This window comes from Acipenser ruthenus, chromosome 22 (genome assembly GCF_902713425.1).
Source record: "Acipenser ruthenus chromosome 22, fAciRut3.2 maternal haplotype, whole genome shotgun sequence".
Lineage (NCBI taxonomy): Eukaryota > Metazoa > Chordata > Actinopteri > Acipenseriformes > Acipenseridae > Acipenser > Acipenser ruthenus.
Genome location: NC_081210.1, coordinates 10,832,856 through 10,852,118, shown reverse-complemented (window position 1 = coordinate 10,852,118; position 19,263 = coordinate 10,832,856). Strand labels below are relative to the sequence as shown.

Here is a 19,263-nt window from a genome sequence, read left to right as displayed (position 1 = left end):
CAACCCAGTCTCACTCAGTGTGTTGGGAATCTCTTGCTGTAAATTCTTCTTGGTTGATTTTCACAGCTTAGAGTAAATACTCTTCTGAGGTCTTTGTCATTCATCTTCTTTGGACCTCAATCATGTGGTTTTTCTTTAGCTCTTTGAAGGGCTGCCTCGGTGTTTGGATTGCCTTCTCTGTGTAGTTCTTTGTTGTGCTGGAGGCTTCATTACTGAAGTCTTTCCAGGCTTGTTTTATCTGTTCTTGTTCTGGTTCAAAGCTTGGCTTTGTTGGATCTCCATAGTTCTCCTCAAAATGTGGAAAGACTTCAAGTGCTTCAGACAGTTCTGTTGTTGAGGGAGATCCTTTGGTTATTGAAGTTTCTTCTTGCTGGAAAAGTTCACACTCCACACTCCACGCTATAGTGGGCGTGGATTGAAAGTCAACATCCCACGTGACTGAATACCAGACATGTTGGGTATTTTTGTCATCTGTGTTACACGCTATTTTGAACTGTGCAGTAGAATTTGGGGGCACAGGCCCTCCGCAAATCCAGTTAATGTGATAGGGGGCCTTCTCGAGAATGCAGCGCAAACTCAAAGTGAGCAACAGGCACAACAGGCTGTTAAATATATATACACAGTATATAATTATTATTATTATTATTTTTTTTTTTAAAGTAGCTTACCCACATTATTCTGCTTATTTATTTATTTGTTTGGTTTTATTTCCGTTGCCATGAAAACAATCTGTTGACTGACAGGTTTGAAGGTTGTACTCACATGATCCCTTTGGCTGTGTGAAAGGGTTATGACAGTATTATGGGCAATTTCATGCTGTATGAATGGGTATGTTAAAGAATTTTTTAACCGTCTCTGAGATGGCTCAGTGGTGGCATTTGTGTGTGGTATTAGACTGCCAAATCATCTCTTGAAATATGGGACCCAGTATTCACAAACTTGACTCATAAGTTATTTAAAGAAAGTTATTTAAATACATATTGGTATAATTTTCATTCATACAGAAAAAAACAGCTTTGTGAATCTGGGTCATGAGGTTTAGTTAAGCTACAAAGGTCTATTCAGTTGATCTAAACAGAATCCTGTGTAAATACTGTATCTGTGTCTCTTCAGTGTGTTTTTGTCTTTAAAAGTAAGTAAAGTGCCAGTGTTGGCCTTATTTTGAACATTTGAAACAATAGCAGTATTTAGACCCTCAACAATTTGAGATTACTGTATTGTAAAAGCCAAGAAGTAAAACACTACCATTGTATGAGTCATTTATTTACATTCATTTGCACGTTATTGGTATCAATGTATTGGGACCCTCTTAATCCATAATGGAGAAAGCAGTCTTGTCAGCGTTCCTGCTCTGGTTAATTACTTTGCACATATTTTATACAATAGGAAGAGACCACTCACTCAGCATCTGTTTGTTTGAATAAAATAATCTCATTTGAACCCCTCACCTTTCAGCACCTTGTGCCACGTCGTCTCAAGACTATGATCAAGGAAAAAGGTGTCCCAAACTGATATTAGGTACATATCCTAATAAAATGGCCAAGCAGCATAGCTTGACATTAATGAAATCATTAATGCAAACGTTGGTCTACTTATTTTTACCATTTGTTTAAATATATGGATGAAAAAGTAGACAAGCATGAAAGACATTAACAAAGAAAAGTGTAAGGTTTCTCTGATTTTATATAACAATGTTATCTGTTGTATCGTATGTGTTGGGTTTGTGTCATACTGCATTTTTATGATACAGATTACTTTCATTGTGTAGCTGTGGCTGGGGATAAATGCTACTGAAATACTTGTTGCTGAAAGGAAGCATTTTCATATTTTCAAGAGACATACTTTAACTGATGGTACCTGCAAGTAATTTGGTTATTTCAGGACAAATTGGGACTACGTTTGGCCCTTGGTCTTGGCCTTCAAAAAATGATAAAACTTACTCTTCATTCTAAGAAAACCACAGAAAATGAAGATTTTCTTTAGAGATGGCTATGTCTCCCACCTTCATAATAATTCCTCTGCTCTGCCTTTCGGTCGGAGATCTGTATTTAGAAGATGTGGCACGCTTGCCAGTTCAGGTTGCCAAGGTTACGTTTGAAGATGTAGAAAGAAATAAACGACCCACCGCTCTAAATATTATAATTTTAATTCTTATCTAAGGAAATATTACACCTTTAACAAATAAAAGAAAACATTGGACAACATACACAACATCTGGAACAAAACGAAGCCCTGTATAACAGTTTTATGTGTGTGTGTGTGTGTATTATACACACACACACACATACACAGGTGGAAAACTAATTGTGAATTTATACATCAGGACATAACTGAGGTAAACAGTATAACAATGTAACATATTTAAAATCTCTACATTATTGCACTATGAGAAACATTAACAAACTAAGGCAGCAATAGTATTCCTAAAGCCTGGGGGGTACAGGTGGACAGGGGATAGTCTGAATAGGCTGGGATAAAGCAAGGAAAATAATCAGTTGTTGCTTGTCTACAGTGTTTTATATGAAGATGATTTTTTGTGTGTAAGTGTCTGTTAGATATGGGGGCTCATTGTCGAGGTCCTGAGATCATTTATCTTGTGATCTTGACAAAGTTATTTCCCCCCCCTGTTCTTACGAGCCAGCGAGATCTTTAAATCTCATGCTGCTATTCCCAGTGAACCAACATTAAAGTCAGACTGCCCAGCCAGGTATCAGATACAATGTGACAGAGAAGAGCTGGAGATGAGCACCACATGGTTATTTTCTCTGAAGGGCATACTATCAAGCAGAATGTCCTTTAAGCAGCAGGACAAAATAACGGTCTTCTTTTAACCAGCTTTTTTTTTTTTACCCGAAACAAAAAAAAAGACCCCAAAAGCAGACCAGGTATGTGGCATGTATATACAACGTGGTAACCTGAATAGATGTACAGTACAATGGTCTGCAGTATATTTAAAGTACACCACTCCCTCAATCATCAGTCACACATGTCTGAATGGCATGAGACAGACACCAATAAAGTGCACAGCCCTAACAGTTTACCATGGTAAATGTGCACGGTAATTTTACAGTTTTCCCGCTTTTCCCATGGTTATACTATGCATTTATCATAATAATATACTTTACTATACCTCTCTGGACTTTACAATGCTAACCTATGCTTTACCATGCTTTTACTAGGCTTTATTAAACTTTGCTGTGTTGTTACTGTGGAAAACTTTTATAAGGGAGTGTATGCATTCAAATATCTGTTACAGTGCATCAGTGTATAGTCTGTCCTAAGAAGCTTGACAATAAAGGTTGAATATCTAGAATAAATGTATAGCATAAATATACAGTACTGTTAATGATTACTACACAGTACTGTTCAGCAATGGAATGCAGTGTACAGAATAGTATGTACAGTCTTAAAATATTTAACATATGCTTAGGCTTGATACACAGTGTTCTATTGAATTAATGTACAGTCATGAGAATGTATCATTAAATACATAGAATGAATCCACAGATATATAGCATAAATTAACTAGATAGCTGATGGCACAAAATGTATAACTTGGTGATTGAATATTTTAATACGTAACCTCTGCTGTGAATGGCTGACAACTTAGATTCAATCATTAAATACAGTGTCACTTTCTGACCCATTATTTCCCTTTTTATGGCGTTATTGTGACCAGCTGCCAGACACTCTACAAACACATCAATGTATTAGCAAGTGTCAAAAACACATATTTTGTGTCTCTGGAAAGTTGGATTGAATTCCACCCTAGACTATGACAATAGTGCAAGCACTATATTTTTGCACTGAATCCATTAGAGAAGAATCAATTCAACAGGTTTACATGATATTCTGTATTGCAACATTAACTTCTTCCCTGCCAAACAGAGGGCCACCCTGTTCTACTTAAAACAGCTGTCCACCTGTTCCTGGCCCACAGGGCAGCTATAGACCTATTCTAAAGAACCTAGTGTCTTTCAGTTGGCTTTTTAAATGTATTTTGTATATTTTTATTATAAATTTGCTACAGACAGTGCATTTTCTAACAACAAACCCTGCTACCCATTTCTTCTACAGAACACAAAAACTTAAAATAGCCTAACCCCCTAAACACTTTGCACACCTTCAGTTCAGGTCTGAAAAGAGGTCTGACTTGCTCTGCAGCATCACTCCCTCCTCCCTCCTTCCATGAACTTTTGCTATTTTGTTTGCATACTACAGTACAATTGGTCACAAAAAGTACCTTATAAAGTCTGCTTGGACTTCTGCTTTGAAAAAGATATATATTTGCAACCGAAATGAAGGATATCATCCATCAAGAAGTGTGGAAATTGGCATTCCTTCATTCTCCATCAAAGATGCAAGCGCTTGCTGCCAATGGTGACCATTTTAGGCTCATGGTGGTAGTGCTAGTCTTGTTGTCCATGATTTGGTGCCTCCACTTGTTACATTGCTCTACAGACTTAATAACCACTCTATACTAATTAAAAGATTATACAGATTATACATCCCTGCAGTATTTTTTTTTTTTTTTTTTTTTTTCTTTTGGAAGTTGAATTGGTGTGAGATTCTCCCCCCCCCCCCCCCAAGTGGAGAGATTCTAAGGTCACTTCACACAGTCACTGAGTTCTGCCTGCAACGCTTATCCACACACAAAGAGGTGCATGGCGTTGCTGCTCCTTCGAATTCTCTTCAGACAGAAAAATATATGGTAGCTCTCATTTCAAGAATGTTTTACTATAAGCTGAATCCCCCAGGTCAGGGACCCAATTTAAAGATTTACTACTCTAGTTTGATAAACGTAACAAAGAGGTTTGCATAACGTTAGCTCAGTCCATTCAAACCGACATGGGTGAGACTTGAATATGGGACTCGAATATACACAAATATGCACCTCTCATGCTTGACTGTGTAATATCTGATAACAGAATATGAAATATTGTTCTGAATTATCCCAAATTCTGTGGTGGTTTTGTGAGGCAGACTAGAGATGAAGACCACCAACTCAATCCACTTGAGCCTCAGCACCTGAATTAAAACCCAGGTGAAAAAGGCTAGTGACTTAGCCTGCTGTCTGTGCTACCTAGACACTATGAACTGGGAGGTTTTTGAATGAACAGCAAGGATGTGCAGCGAGGATGTCGACAACAGTTTTACAAGTATTGTCTACTGCTTCTTTATTTTTATTGCCATTTCTTCTTGGTCAACAGAATTAAGTCTTTACATAACCAGCTGCTAACAGTTCTTTCCATAGATAAACAGGGACAGGGAATCACCCTGAAGTCAGTCTGCTTGAGAGGGTTCTTCAGTGCAGTAGGCCCCAGCACCCCAGGAGAGCTGTGTGACCACACAAACTCTACACCTCGTCATCCTCTACAGACAGAGCGCAGCTCAGAGCGCCTTGGTCAGTGGATGGTTTGATGTCTCTGGATCTTCTGTCACTCTTGAAAATAAGCTAAGCAGTTTGTAAGCATTAAGTTTTTTTTTTTTTTTTTTTTAATAAATATGAAATAAGAGCGGCTGATGTAGTTGAGAAATTCAAGACTTCAGGACACTTAACTAGCCAGGTTGACGTTGGTTTAAACCGAAGCCCGGTGAAGCTGTACTTGTTCTCAGATTTCATTTGTTTTTTGTAGGGATTTTGTTTTTGTGCTCATGAAAAATGCTACATTGGCAGTGGAAACTAAAAACTTTTTTAGTACTTAATAGTTCCAAGAGGACAACACAAGCAGTAGCAAAGCTGTTACTTCACATGGGAGGGACCAGTATATTTGTGGGCTAGGTAGCAGGAGCTAACTGTGCCAAATTGTGTACTGGTTTTGCCGTGTTGACTACTGCTCACTAAAGCACCAAAAAAACTAAAACAGATCCCAAGCCAAGTGAAAGGCTAGCACAGTAACCCATATTGTCCCCTTTAGTTATTTATTCAGTCTCCTCCGTCCCTTGGTTTCCAAGGGAACAGGAACCAAGGAAGTCAGAGTGGCACCACTCTTTGTGCCAGTGGAACAGCTACTGAGCTCAACACAGAAGAACAGAAAAACCACGGGCAACAAAGCACTGAAAGGAAAGAGTAAACACCCAGAACTACTCAGTGTACATTATAAAAAGTATATTCTTGGTGCTGTGTTGTCTTCAATAACAGGCATTCCACAGTATTCATGTCACAGAGAGTGTGAGAGAATCAGTAAATCTTGAATACAAGACCTTTATTCAGGCTGAGCACAGCAACAGAAATGTGCTGTCATCGAGAGAGATATCAAGTCCATTTTGCTGTGGAATGACTCTGGCAATGGTCCATATTAGTCCAAAAACAGCTTTATGTAACAAATACCTAAGCGTCAATACCCTGAAGTCTATTTTTGAAAAATCCGGTAAGAAGCAGGGCAATGGTTTATAATCCGAGAATTTGAAATAGGTACCATTGGATTTATGTAGATATTCTTAGAATGTCATCCAACTGTCCTAAATGCCAACACCACAATACCCTGTAACCGTCCCTGAAGATGGTGCTCTTATTTCCTATTTACAGTTCGCCTCTTGCTCAGCACACATATACACACACACACACACACACACACACACACACAGAGACAGACCCTAGCCTTGGGGTCAGACACAGATTTCAATAGCAGTGGCCATCACCAGCTGCCCTTTTCCCTTTTCCTGCCGACCAGAAGGGGCAGGCAGGCCAGGCTCAGAACCCAGTCTGGAGGAGTGTCCGTCGGAGTGAACCCCACTTCGTTTGAGGGGTGTCGGGTGGAGGCAGGCGGAGGAGGAGGATGAGGAGGAGGAGTGACCGCTGCCAGAGGCTTCGGTGTGTCTGTGCCCGGTTCTGGAGTGGCTGTTGCTCCCCCGCTCAGCTTTTCTCCCCCGGCAGGAGGGCCTGCGCCGGAGCTCACACATCAGCTCATACTTGATGAAGAAGAAGACGTCTTTCACGGCACACCGCTTCTCCAGCTCCACTGCCAGGAGCCGTTGGAACATGCGCAGGGCGTCATCCGTGAATCGACGCCACTGCGAGGGGAAGGTGCCCGGCCGGCAGGACCCCCTCTGCCAGCGGCAGAACTCTTCGTAAAAGGCGTCGGAGGGCAGAGCCGCCTCCCATGGGAAGTTGCCAGTCAGCATGCAGAAGATGAGCACCCCAAAGGCCCAGACGTCTAGGCTGCAATCCACCACAAAGCCCTCCGTCCGGCTGGCTTGGCACACTTCAGGTGCGGTGTAAGGGATGGTCCCGCTGATGCGCTTCACCCGGCAGCCCACTCGTCTGGTCATTCCGAAGTCGGCCAGCTTGACTCGTCGGCACTCGCGGTCGAACAGCAGCACATTCTCCGGTTTGACGTCACGGTGCACCAAGCTCTTGCAGTGCAGGAAGTCCAGAGCCAGGCCCAGTTGTTGCATACAGCGCTTGACCATCTCCTCTGGCAGCCCCACCTGCAACAAGATTAACACTGTTACATACAGCAGGGATACAGTACCCAGATCTCATGCAGAGAGCTAACACCAGCCTACACACAAACCCTCAATAGCTCTGTCAAGATGTGAGTGGTGCAGGAAGGAATCAAGGTTCCAAAAACAACCGTTGTTTTTTCACAGGGTACCCACGGTACCAACAATGGTATTGGGGGGGAAGACAGACGGCGGGTTTGCAGTCCCAAACAAAACCAATAAAACAATAAATACAGTGTCCAATCCACCAGTGCACACACGGTTTGAGGTGATGGGGAAGTGCAGGTGCGCCAGGGAAAGTCCAGGTGGCTGTTTACTTTTCAGCGTAAGACCATGTACTCACGTAGCTGCGTCCCCTTTGTACTGCCAAACTGCTCCCTGTGATCATCACAGCGCCACGTTCTATCCAATCACCACGCGCAACACAGCTGTTCAGCAGTCTTACAGCTACGCCCTTTCACCAAGATGGCCGATTTTCGGTTCTGTCCTACCATTGAGTCCGAACTTACTTAGCGTCCTTCCTGGTCAGGAGGTAGATTCACAGTTCAGATTAATCCTCTCCTGTTCACATATCCCACCCCTCAGAATGGAGCCGAAGGAACACTCGGCTAAACCCTAGCTCCCCAGATTGTCCCCCCTCCTGAGAAGGGTGCTCTTTGCCTGCATGATGCTTCACTCGGAAGTCGAAGGGTTGCAGCGCCAGATACCACTGAGTTATCTGGGCGTTCGTGTCCCTCATATTTAACCACTTAAGAGGGGCGTGATCTGTAACAAGGAGGAATAAACGCCCCAATAGGTAATATCGAAGAGTGTATGTATCCCATTTAATGACCATTTAATGACCAAACACGCTTTCTCAATGACGGAGTAGTTTCTCTCCCTGGGAGCCATTTTCTTGCTCATATCTAAAATGGGATGTTCTACTCCGCCTAATACTTGGGACAGGACAGCCCCCAGACCAACATTGGAAGCATCAGTCTGAAGGATGAACTCCTTGCTCAAATCTGGTGTAATCAGGGCAGGGGCTTGGCACAGTTTCCTCTTCATCGTATCAAAGGCCCCCTGACACTCATCTGTCCACTTAACTAAATTTGGTGCATTCTTCTTGGTGAGATCGACCATGGGGTTAACTATGGTGGAATATTCGGGGGTAAAGCGTTGGTATTAGCTTGCTAACCCCAGTAGTGATCTCATCTGAGACTTGGTTTTTGGGATCGCCGCCTTCACTAATGCCTGGACCTTAGAGGCTACCGGTTTTACTGACTGTTACTCATGATGTAGCCAAGATATTGGGTCTCTTTCTTGCCAAATGCACACTTACCCAGACTAGCTGTTAGCCTTGCTTGCCTCAGAGACGGTAGGACAGCTGAAAGTCTAGCAAGATGCTCTTTCCAGGTAGAGCTAAAATCCACCACATCATCAATAAATGTGGCCGCATATTTCCGATGGGGGTATAGGACCTGGTGCATCAGTCCCTGGAAGGTTGCTGGGGCGCCATACAGTCCGAACGGCATGGTCTGGAAATGGAACAGCCCATCTGGGGTAGAGAAAGCAGTTTTCTCTTACGAGCTGTGAGTTAGTGGAATCTGCCAGTATTCCTTCATCAGATCCAAAGTCGAGATAAACCGAGCCTTCCACAGTTTGTCAAGGCGCACGTCTACTCGGGGCATAAGGTATGTATTGAACTTGGAGATCACATTCACCTTATGAAAATCCACACAGAAACGAGTGATGTCGTCCTTCTTAGGAACCATCACTACAGGACTGCACCACTCGCTCTGGAAAGGCTGAATGACTCCCAGCTCGAGCATGGCCTGTAACCTCCTTGCGGACTGCATCCCGGCGACTTTCCGGGATCCAGTATGGTCTCTCCTTGACCCTGACACCTGGCAGAGTGACAACAGCATGTTCGATAACATTAGTTCTACCAGGTACATTAGAAAAAACATCACCAAACCCTTTCACCGCACTGTGCGTACCTTTGGTTTGCAAAATGTCGTCTTCATAAGTGTGGACTTGCATGTATCTTGTGCGATCGGTTGAAGCAAAACAGACATTTTAAGGTTATAGAATTGTACTGTTTATTAGTGGTAGTAATAAGCAAATGGAAGCAGATACGTTTGGTTGAAGCTTCAAAAAGAGCAAAAATCTCTATTGTGATGATCCAGCATGTTAGAGGGAAAGAAATCAGTTAAAGCAACGAACCGTCTGTTTCTGGCAAATATACTGGCAGCATCAAATGCAAGTAAAGTACTGTTGCATGATCTGAATTCTGCTGCTCTTCCAGGATTCAGCACAGCAAGTGCACATTTAAAGTTTCATTTGTATTTTAATTTTATCAGTGTCTTATATTAAAATTAATAATACATTTTCCTAATCATTAACACATAATTGCCAAGTTGTGTTATTATTATTATAATCAGTAGTAGACGTTTACAGCCCTATATATGTACAGGTCATGTGGGCATCTTAACTGACTTCACCACAGAACACAAACTGACAGTTTAATGAAAATGACGACCAGATTTCAAAATGTTACTGATGAAAACAGAGATGTTGAAAATCAGGAAAACGCAACCCAAGAAAAAAAACGCTGCGTGATATAAAGTTACTAAACGCATAACTGGAAGAAAATGGAGAAAATAGGAAAATTAATCAAATACCAGTACAGCAACTCGACAACGTTACGGTATACTGGGAAGCAAAGACAGGTATTTAACGCGACACAAATATTTGGACTTCACAAAAACAAAAGAAAGTTTAGTGGCAAAACAAAAGCATTAAAAAACAAGGGAGGGAAATGGTCACATGTGCTACTTTTCAAGCTATTGTAAACAGCTACAACTAATTATAACAATAAAGTACACCAAAGTGTGCAATAAAAAGCCTATCATTGTATCTCGGGCTTCTGGTGACATGGATCCTCCACCTCGGTCTCGTCATTTATCTGCCACGAGAGTTTATTCCTTTTATTATTATTATTGTGACTGATGTTTTATTTTTTGAACTGCCTGTTTTGTCAGGTGTAAAATAAAAAAGGTTTTTGTTTTTATGCCATGCTTAGGGGATAAGTAAGGATTAGTTGTAGTGATTGTGAGAGTAAAATGATTAGAAATGGAACCAGCATAACAGATTTGTGAGCTAGTTTTTCCCGTAGTTTAAGTCTGTATTTCAAATAGGTTTATTTGTAGCTTGTATTGTTGTTGTGGACTATTTGGCTGTCACTGTAGTTGCTGTTCTGTCTCGATGGCAGCACCCATGCTGTGTTTATTCATTTTTAAAAAGGGAAACAGTGATGCAATTTGAAACTCAGGAAAGAACAAAAATGCAGCACTCCAATTGGCTGAAACGCTTTACAGCATGGAGATGCATTATTGGCCAGGGGATGTTGGTGTGGTTCAGTTGTGCGTAAAATGTGAAAGATTTCTGGGGGCGCTCTTGCCTGCCACTTAGCAAATAATTTAGATTCCGATGTGGGAAATAGCAACAGTACTTTGTCTCCAGGTCTCCAGGTCCAAATTCTTGCTTTTTTGTTGTACTGTTGCTCCTGGCGATGCTGAGCCAGTTTTAAATTCTCTTGTGCCAAACGACCAACCAATCCCAGACGGTCTCTCAAAAGTAGTACATGTTTCACTACATTTTTGGAATTATTAGTTTGGTCTTCCCACTCCTATCTTACAAGATCGAGTCGGCCTATCTCTGTGAAGGTGTACCCATCCTTGGCACCCATCCTGGTCAGGAGGTAGATTTACAGTTTAGATTAATCCTGTAAATTGTGTGGTGTTTGTATTGATATGGGGCAGATGAGGCCCCTCACTTAAGCCCTAGATAGTTTCGTGAAAGGCCTGCACCAAGATGGACATGTTTGTGGTACCTGTGGTGGGATGATGTCAAAGAGGTCCCCAGCAGGTGCATACTCCTGCCCAAAGACGTAGCAGTCCTCGGTCTCGAAGAGCACGTCCAGCACCTTGATGATAAAGGGGCTCGCGCCCAGGCTGCTAGTGATGCTGTATTCCCGCAGGAAACTCTTCAACTTCGTTTTGCTCTTATTCACATACTTCAGCGCCAGCTTCGTACCTGCAAACACAGATGAGTGAAAGAGACAGACAGATTGCTTAGGATAGATTCACTGAGCAAAGTTTGCACCCCTTTTCTTTGTGAAATGTCATCAATTGAAACTCAGCATTGACGGTACAGTGACAATGCAATGATTCTGAACTACGGGTCAATGATAGCACAAGGGCTGCTGCAATGGTATGGAGCTGCCGTTGTCTATGTGCACAGCTGGAGGCTTACTCAGAATGTGGCAGAATGCTGGTTTCACTGTCCATGCCAGCATTTCCATGTGTGTTAAAAGGCGCTGTGAAGAATGGGTCTTCGATGTGTGAAACTGTATGTGTGTAGCATTGGGATTAACATCAACAGCAGTTGTGGGATTATTTTATATTTGTAGCATTGATCAATATTTATCTGTAAGAAACACATTTCCAGCACCACTTATCATTCCCCTTGAGCTCGTACCTTGAGTGCGGTGTGCCACCAGGTCCACCTTGCCATAGGTGCCCTTTCCCAGCTCGCGGATAGGCTCGTAGTGCTTGTGGATGTCGCCTGCAGAGATGGAGTTAATGGCCAGGGCCTGAAAGTCCTCGACAGGCACCCCACAGCACCTGACTTTCCCTGGGGAAGACCCTCCTCCAGCCGGGGACAGGCTCATCTTCGCACTGAGGGAAAGACACACAGAGACAGGGTGAGTAAGTGAGGCCCATCTCCATCAAGGTCATACAAACTTGCTACACTACATAGTATTGTAAATGCCCCACTCAATCCAAGGTCATTACCTCAGCAATTAGGACTTCATGAACCACAATGCACATGTAATGATCTTGTTTAACGTTGTGTAGTCATTCATACTTTGTAGAATAACGTCTTGTGACTAATGTCGATGAAAAGTTTCATAACATTTGGGCTAGTGGTTCCTAAAATATAGCCTTCAATAGCTCAGCCCAAAGTCCAACAGTTGGCCAGTAATTTGTGATAATAATCCCCATACCGACTTGCAATTGGACGAGCTGTTTTCTATATAAAACTTAAAAACATTAGTGTGACGTAAGTACTATATACAGTATACAGTGGAGGCTCCTTAACCCTTTGCGGTCCTATGTCGGACCTGGTCCGACATTGCAATTATTCTTATCAGGTCCGAAGTCGGACCCTGTCTGACACCATCAAAAAGACGCAACAGAAAAAAAACAGATTTTTAGTCGTTTTTTCTCCGGAAAAAGACAAGAAAACCATTCAATGGCCGAGAGGGAGAGCGACAGGCGCCGAGACAAGCCGGAAAAAAAAAAGGGCGTATCTCATGAATAGTCATACTTGCCCCTGGCATCTGATAATGGAGGCCATAAGGAAACAAGCTGGCTGTGACTGCATCAGCGCTCAGAGAATATCACGGACATTTGCAGAGCTTTTTTCAGATGTTATAGTAATAAAATAATGACTTGGAACGCATTATTGAGGCGTTTGGTGATAAAACGAGTGATCAGAAGATGATTGATCGATATGTACGACTATTATTATTATTATTTATTTATTAGCATATGTGAAAGCTATAGCGAACGAAAGGGTGGGGCGGGGCTGGAGATGCCTAGTGAGTGCTTTGTTGATATGCAGGGCCTTTTAAACCCGTTTGACTGTGGAAAAAAAATACTTTTAAACAGCGCGTCTAAAATTAACTGCGCGTGTGAAAATAAATTGGACCCGACGCGCCTGACGCACACTTAATAAATTGACTGCAAAGGGTTAAAGGAGGCAAGGGAAGGCAGTGCTTCCTCCTCAAAAAAAAAGAAAATAGAGGGCTCCCGAGTGGCACATCCAGTAAAGGCGCTCCGCGTGGAGTGCAGGATGTGCCCTATAGTCTGGACGTCGCGAGTTCGAGTCAAGGCTATTCCTTTGCCGACCGAGGACGGGAGCTCCCAGGGGGAGGTGCTCAATTGGCCGAGCGTCGCCCGGGAAGAGGTAGGGCTAGGTCAGCCAGGATGTCCTCGGCTCACCACGCACCAGCGACCCCTGTGGTCTGGCCAGGCGCCTGCGAGTTTGCCTGTAAGCTTGCCCAGAGCTGCGTTGTCCTCCGACGTTGTAGCTCTGGGTGGCTGCATGGTGAGTCTGCAGTGTGTAAAAAAATTGGGGAGAAAACAATAAAATTAATTGACGACCACTAAATTAAATAAATAAATAAATAAATAAATTAAAAAAAACTAGTTAGGGTTGAGTTTGGGTGCTCAATGTTAAACCTCTAGCTTTGCACTTTAATAACTTTGGCGGGTTTTGTTGGAATTGCTCACAAATTTGCATGTTATATTGACTTGCAATGTTGTGAAAGCGTTTTCATGACGCCACCTTGTGCAGTAACGAGATCTGGATACCTGTTTTTTTGTACTGAATTTCTGCACCAAACTGAGAAAGGTACATGTGGGGTCTGTACTGAGGTAGGGCCTTTTGAAGGTTTGGTGAAAAGATATGAAATGGTTCATGAGATATAATAATAAAAGAGATAACAGTCAGCATCCAGGACTTTAACTATGAAATCCAACCCCTGAAGGAGCGTAATTGTTACGTGAGCCGTTTGCTGATTGGGTCAGCAAAACTGTGTGTGAGTGACATCAGGCCACTGTGGGATCTGTAGTTCTGGGGGAGCCTGTAAACAATGCAATCACTTAGACACAAGCTCCTGTCTGAACTACAGCTTCCAGAATGCATACCAAACGGCTTGCTAAGTGTTGTTTTGTTAGAACAACGTGACAATACTTTCACAAATGCAGCAGAGCATAAATAAAAAACGAATCTAAAAAAAAAGTCAGTCAGTAATACAAGGTGAATGAGCATTTAAATATATACTTTACACACTGGCTGTGACGCGCTACTTAATGTGAGGGCAGCAATAAATAACTCAGTGAAACGTTTAACCCCTTGCTATTGGATGTACCTGGTACGTCCTCAAAAATGCTCACTCGGGGCTCCCGAGTGGCTCATCCAGTAAAGGCGCTCCTCGCAGGATGTGCTCTATAGCCTGGAGATCGCTGGTTCGAATCCAGGCTATGTCACAGCTGACCGTGACCGAGAGTTCCTAGGGGGCGGCGCACAATTGGCTGAGCGCTGCCCGTGTAGGGAGGGCTTAGGTCGGCAGGGGAATCCACGGCTCACCGCGCATCAGCGACCCCTGTGCCGATAGGGCGCCTGTGGCTCTGCAGCGGAGCCGCCAGATCTGTGTTGTCCTCCGGCACTATAGGTCTGGTAGCATTGCTGTGGATCTGCAGTGCGAAAAATGACGGCTTGGAAGGAGCACGTTTCGGAGGACGCGTGTTCCAGCCTCCATTCCTGAGTCGGCGGGGGGGTTGCGAGCGGTGAGCCGGGGATACAGATAATAATTGGGCATGCTAAATTGGGGTGAAAACCGGGGTAAAAATAATTGACTAAATTTATAAAAAAAAAAAAAAAAAAAAAAAACGCTCACTCAGTGCTGCATAACGTACCAGATGCGTCCTAATTATATATATGTATGTATATATATATATATATATATATATATATATATATATATAACATTAATGCTGAATTGCCATTATTTCCCTTGGGATTGCTCAACGAGGAGCTCTTACTGATAATATTCGGTCAGTATTTCCAATTTCATTATGCTACACGGATAACATTTCTACGATGTGATGCGACACAGTTTTTAACCAAATTTATAGCCTGCTTGAATGCTAGCGCTCAGATACACCCAGCGAATTAACGTTCAATGAGGATCGATAAAAAAAAAGATTTTGATAAGAGCTTTATTACTGTCTCTTGTTTCATGAATTAAAATTCCAGATTAAACACTGGGCTGCTTGTCTACCTTTACTTGTAGACCTGTATTCTGTCATTCTTTTCGTCAGTTAAATCCTTTTCTTTTTAAAGTGGAAGTGAAGTTTGAGGCTGTGTGGTCCAGTGGTTAAAGAAAAGGGCTTGTAACCAGGAGGTCCCTGGTTCAAATCCCACCTCAGCCACTGACTCATTGTGTGACCCTGAGCAAGTCACTTAACCTCCTTGTGCTCAGTCTTTTGGGTGAGTCGTAATTGTAAGTGACTGCAGCTGATGCATAGTTCACACACCCTAGTCTCTGTAAGTCGCCTTCGATAAAAGCGTCTGCTAAGTAAACAAATAATAATAATAATACATTTGGAAATGGTCTCATATTAAGAAAAGTGTTAAGGACTAGAATAGTTTTTTTCCGTTGGCAAGACTTGGACCTCAGCAGATGTCTTTTATAACAAAAAAAAAAGCAAGTTGCCCTTTTCTAGACATTTTTTGTGACATTTTCAACGGAAAGGCACAATCGCATTGTAAGTGCAGTTTAAAATTACAGTTAATAGAATCACTTTGTAACTGCAGTTTAATACCAAAAAAGCAGTAAAAAAACACATTGCAACTGCAGTTTAACAACAGACTGTAGTGCAATTACATTGTAACTAGTAATCATTGTAACTGCAGTTCCATTAATAGATGATAATTAAAGAGATTTTTATGGAGAAAACATGAGACATTTTGAGACCTTGTGAAATGAACCTTGTCTTGTCCATTAAAACCTGTTTAAACTGACATAAAGGGCTACTACATTACCTTAAGTCACTTATGTTGTCTCGTGTGATTCCACCTTAAGGACATTTCATTTCTTACCTTACAATTATCCAGCACAGATTTAAAAAACTATGTAGATACAGCAGTGTTTTACTATTTTGCTGGAATTACTGAGTTTGCACTCTTTGCATTAACATCTTGTGGCGGAGTGTCCCGCCCCTTTGTTTATTATTTATTTTATATTATAATTTATGTTTATATTATGGCAAAGCGCTGCGTATTTCTTATTGTTTTGTCATTTTGAAAACCTTGTGAGGATGCGTGGCTGATCAGCTACTGATTATTTAACTAGCTGACAGTCGCGCATCCTTACTAAACTCGTGCAGACTATGGCCGAGGGGTAATAAGATAATTAACAGCTAGTTAACCCCTCGCCAGAATATAAAAGCCTGCAGCTGTCCGCGCTCGGGAGGAGAGTGTACAGAGGAGAGTACGGGAGAGCGAGCAAGGAGAGAGAGATTTAAAAGAAGATAACAACTGCTAAGAGTGCTGGTTTTTTCACCAGCACAATACTTTTGTTTATTTCTGTTTGTTTGGCCAACGCGCCCTTTTGTTTCTGTCTTGTTTTGTTTAAATCTTTAGGTTTTTTGTTTCTTATTTAATAAAAGAAGCTGAACGCCATAGCGTTTCAGTTCTCACCCGCTACTTCCTGAGTCTGTGTTTCTGGTCTGACGTCACCACTGCAGCCATCCTGTTCACACATCTCTAATACAATGTGGTAAAATGCAGCAGTCATGTATGGAACACCTCCACAGGAGTGCTGTAGTTTATAATGAAAATAAAAAGTCTCCTCAAAAAGCAAGGAAATTCATTGCAAAAAAACGATGTTAATGCAGCAGTTAGGGTTGAACTCACTGCCACAAAAGCAACGAAATGTGGCGTTAGGGTTTTTAACCCTAACTTGCCATTCCCACCCCTATTGCTGTAGCAATGGATATACATGTACACTTCAACACATACACACTCATTTCAGGCTGCAGTGCTGACATGCATGGATGATGGGAGTTGTAGTTTTATTCTGCATTTCTGCTGACTGGAAACAGCTTTCAGCGTATACCAGATAACTACTATTCCCAGAAGACACTGAGCCCGTATGCCCATATTTTCCCCAGCGTAGGCACACTCGTTATCTGTCTTTTCGCCTGTACGGTGAGTATATCATTATATTGTTGGTCACTGTAACAGGGGGAGATCTGTGCTGACTCTGCTGGCATGTCGTCCAACAACCGCCTGTCAGTCATGGCCGTGACATGGGGAGGTGGGAGAGGGGGTGTGTGGACTTTCCCTCTCTCTGAATGGCTGGGAGGCGGGTCTTGGGGTGATTGTTGGCCCTATAAGATAATGCTCTACTGTTTCCTCAGGTCTGCCAGATTTTAATGAATGGGCCAGCAGAGACCCTACGGACGGACAGAGCGGGGCTGGAAGAGAGCCGCGCGCGACTTGAAAAAATAAAAATAAAAAAGACAACGCCAAAAGAAAGAATAAGTGTAGCGGGGAAAATAAATGGGCAGAACCCCGAATTGTATAGAGTAGTGAGGGAACAGAGTGAGTGTAGGACGGAGTCCCGGGCCGTGCGGCTAGCGACGGTTGGGGTTTGTTTTGGCTGCTGAGTGCAGTACCTTTATTTTGTAGATTTTTTGTATTTGTTTTTGTTTTCTTTTTGCCTTCTGTTTTCTTATGATTTATTGCGATGGCGTGTGCGCTATAGGTGACCACTGAGACACCTTTACCATCGTTGGTAACAACGGTGTCTCAGTGCCACCTTGTGGCTAGAAATAAATAGTGCACCCAAGGGGTGTTTAGAAACCCAGCTTTCTGTCTCCGGTGTCAGTGATTTCCCCCACCCTTCCACACGTGGTGTCAGAGTGGAATTCACTGGCATTGCCCATTAAAAGCAGTGCAACCCCAGAAGAAGCCGAAATGGATGCCACACAATTTGCGGCTATGATGGACCTATTACTTCAGACCCTCACTGCTGCAGTGCAGGGGGCTGCTAGACCCGCAGGTCCAGATCCCAGGTTGCAGAGACCCACCAAAATGACGGCTGATGATCGCCCTGAAGCCTACCTGGAGGTGTTCGAGGCTATGGCGATCTCGGCCGGGTGGGACCAGGCACAGTGGGCTACCTGCCTCTTACCCCAGCTGACGGGAGAGGCACAGGCAGCCGCGAGGGCGCTGTCCCCGGAACAAATGATGGATTACCCCACACTAAAGGCGGCCATCCTTAATCGGGTGGGGGCCATGCCAGAGGGATATCGGCGAAAGTTCCGGGAGGCGCAGTTTTCGGCGGAGGAGCATCCCAGAACCATAGCCCACCGCTTAAAGGATTACGCTCTGGGCTGGTTGAACCCGGACGCGACCACCAAAGCCAGGTTGGTGGAGGTGATCGTGGTGGAGCGATTTCTGGAGTGCTTGGCTCCGGGACCTCGGCTATGGGTACAGCGGCAGGCCCCTGCCACTTTGGACCGGGCGGTTGAGTTGGTGGAGCAATACCAGGCGGCGGAGCAATACCAGGCGGCGGAGCCAATGCCAGCGAAACTGTCTGGACGAAGTGGGGCTACCGGAACGTTCCCTCAACTGGCCCCGTTAATCGAGGATTTGGTCGGGGGGTGTCGGCGGGGGCTCCTGGCCCGGGAACTGGGGCAGGGTGGGGTTACCCACGGGCTGCTGCGGTGTCGGACCAGGGTCTCGCGCGGACACCTTATCGGCGAGCCCCTGTTATGGCTCCGGTATTTCCACCTGTTGCCGAAGCCTCGGGGAGAGAAATCAGCCCACCGAGGTGTTGGACGTGCAGGGAGGTGGGCCACCTCGCCCGGGACTGTCCGGTGATGGAGTGTGACCTCAGCCGACCAGGTAAGCACGTTCAATTACCTCAGTCACTTCAGCACAAGGGTTTTGTTATTCCTGTGACCGTGGATGGTGCAAAAACCCAGGCTCTCCTGGATTCAGGGTGTGGTCAGTCTCTAGTACAGGAGAGCCTAATCTCACTGGGGCATAAACATATACTGGGACGGGTGCATATTAAATGTATTCATGGGGATGTACGCTCCTATCCCAAGATCAGTGTGAATATGACGATTGGCCAGCAGGTGACGCAGGTGCAGGTAGGATTATGTCCTCGATTGTCAGTGCCGGTAGTTC

The 19,263-nt window shown here is 43.6% G+C and overlaps 1 protein-coding gene across 1 annotated transcript in view; it reads right to left on the bottom strand.

The window, feature by feature from the left end:
* Positions 1–2,130: 2,130 nt before the first annotated feature.
* sbk1 (SH3 domain binding kinase 1) overlaps positions 2,131–19,263 on the bottom strand; it is a 35,127-nt gene continuing 17,994 nt past the window's right edge. The window contains exons 6-8 of the mRNA XM_058995974.1: positions 11,968–12,167; positions 11,321–11,523; positions 2,131–7,431 (exon numbers count right to left, since the gene is read on the bottom strand). Of these exons, the coding sequence (XP_058851957.1) occupies positions 6,610–7,431; positions 11,321–11,523; positions 11,968–12,167 (1,225 nt within the window). The 3' untranslated portion in view covers positions 2,131–6,609. The remainder of the gene's footprint in view (positions 7,432–11,320; positions 11,524–11,967; positions 12,168–19,263) is intronic.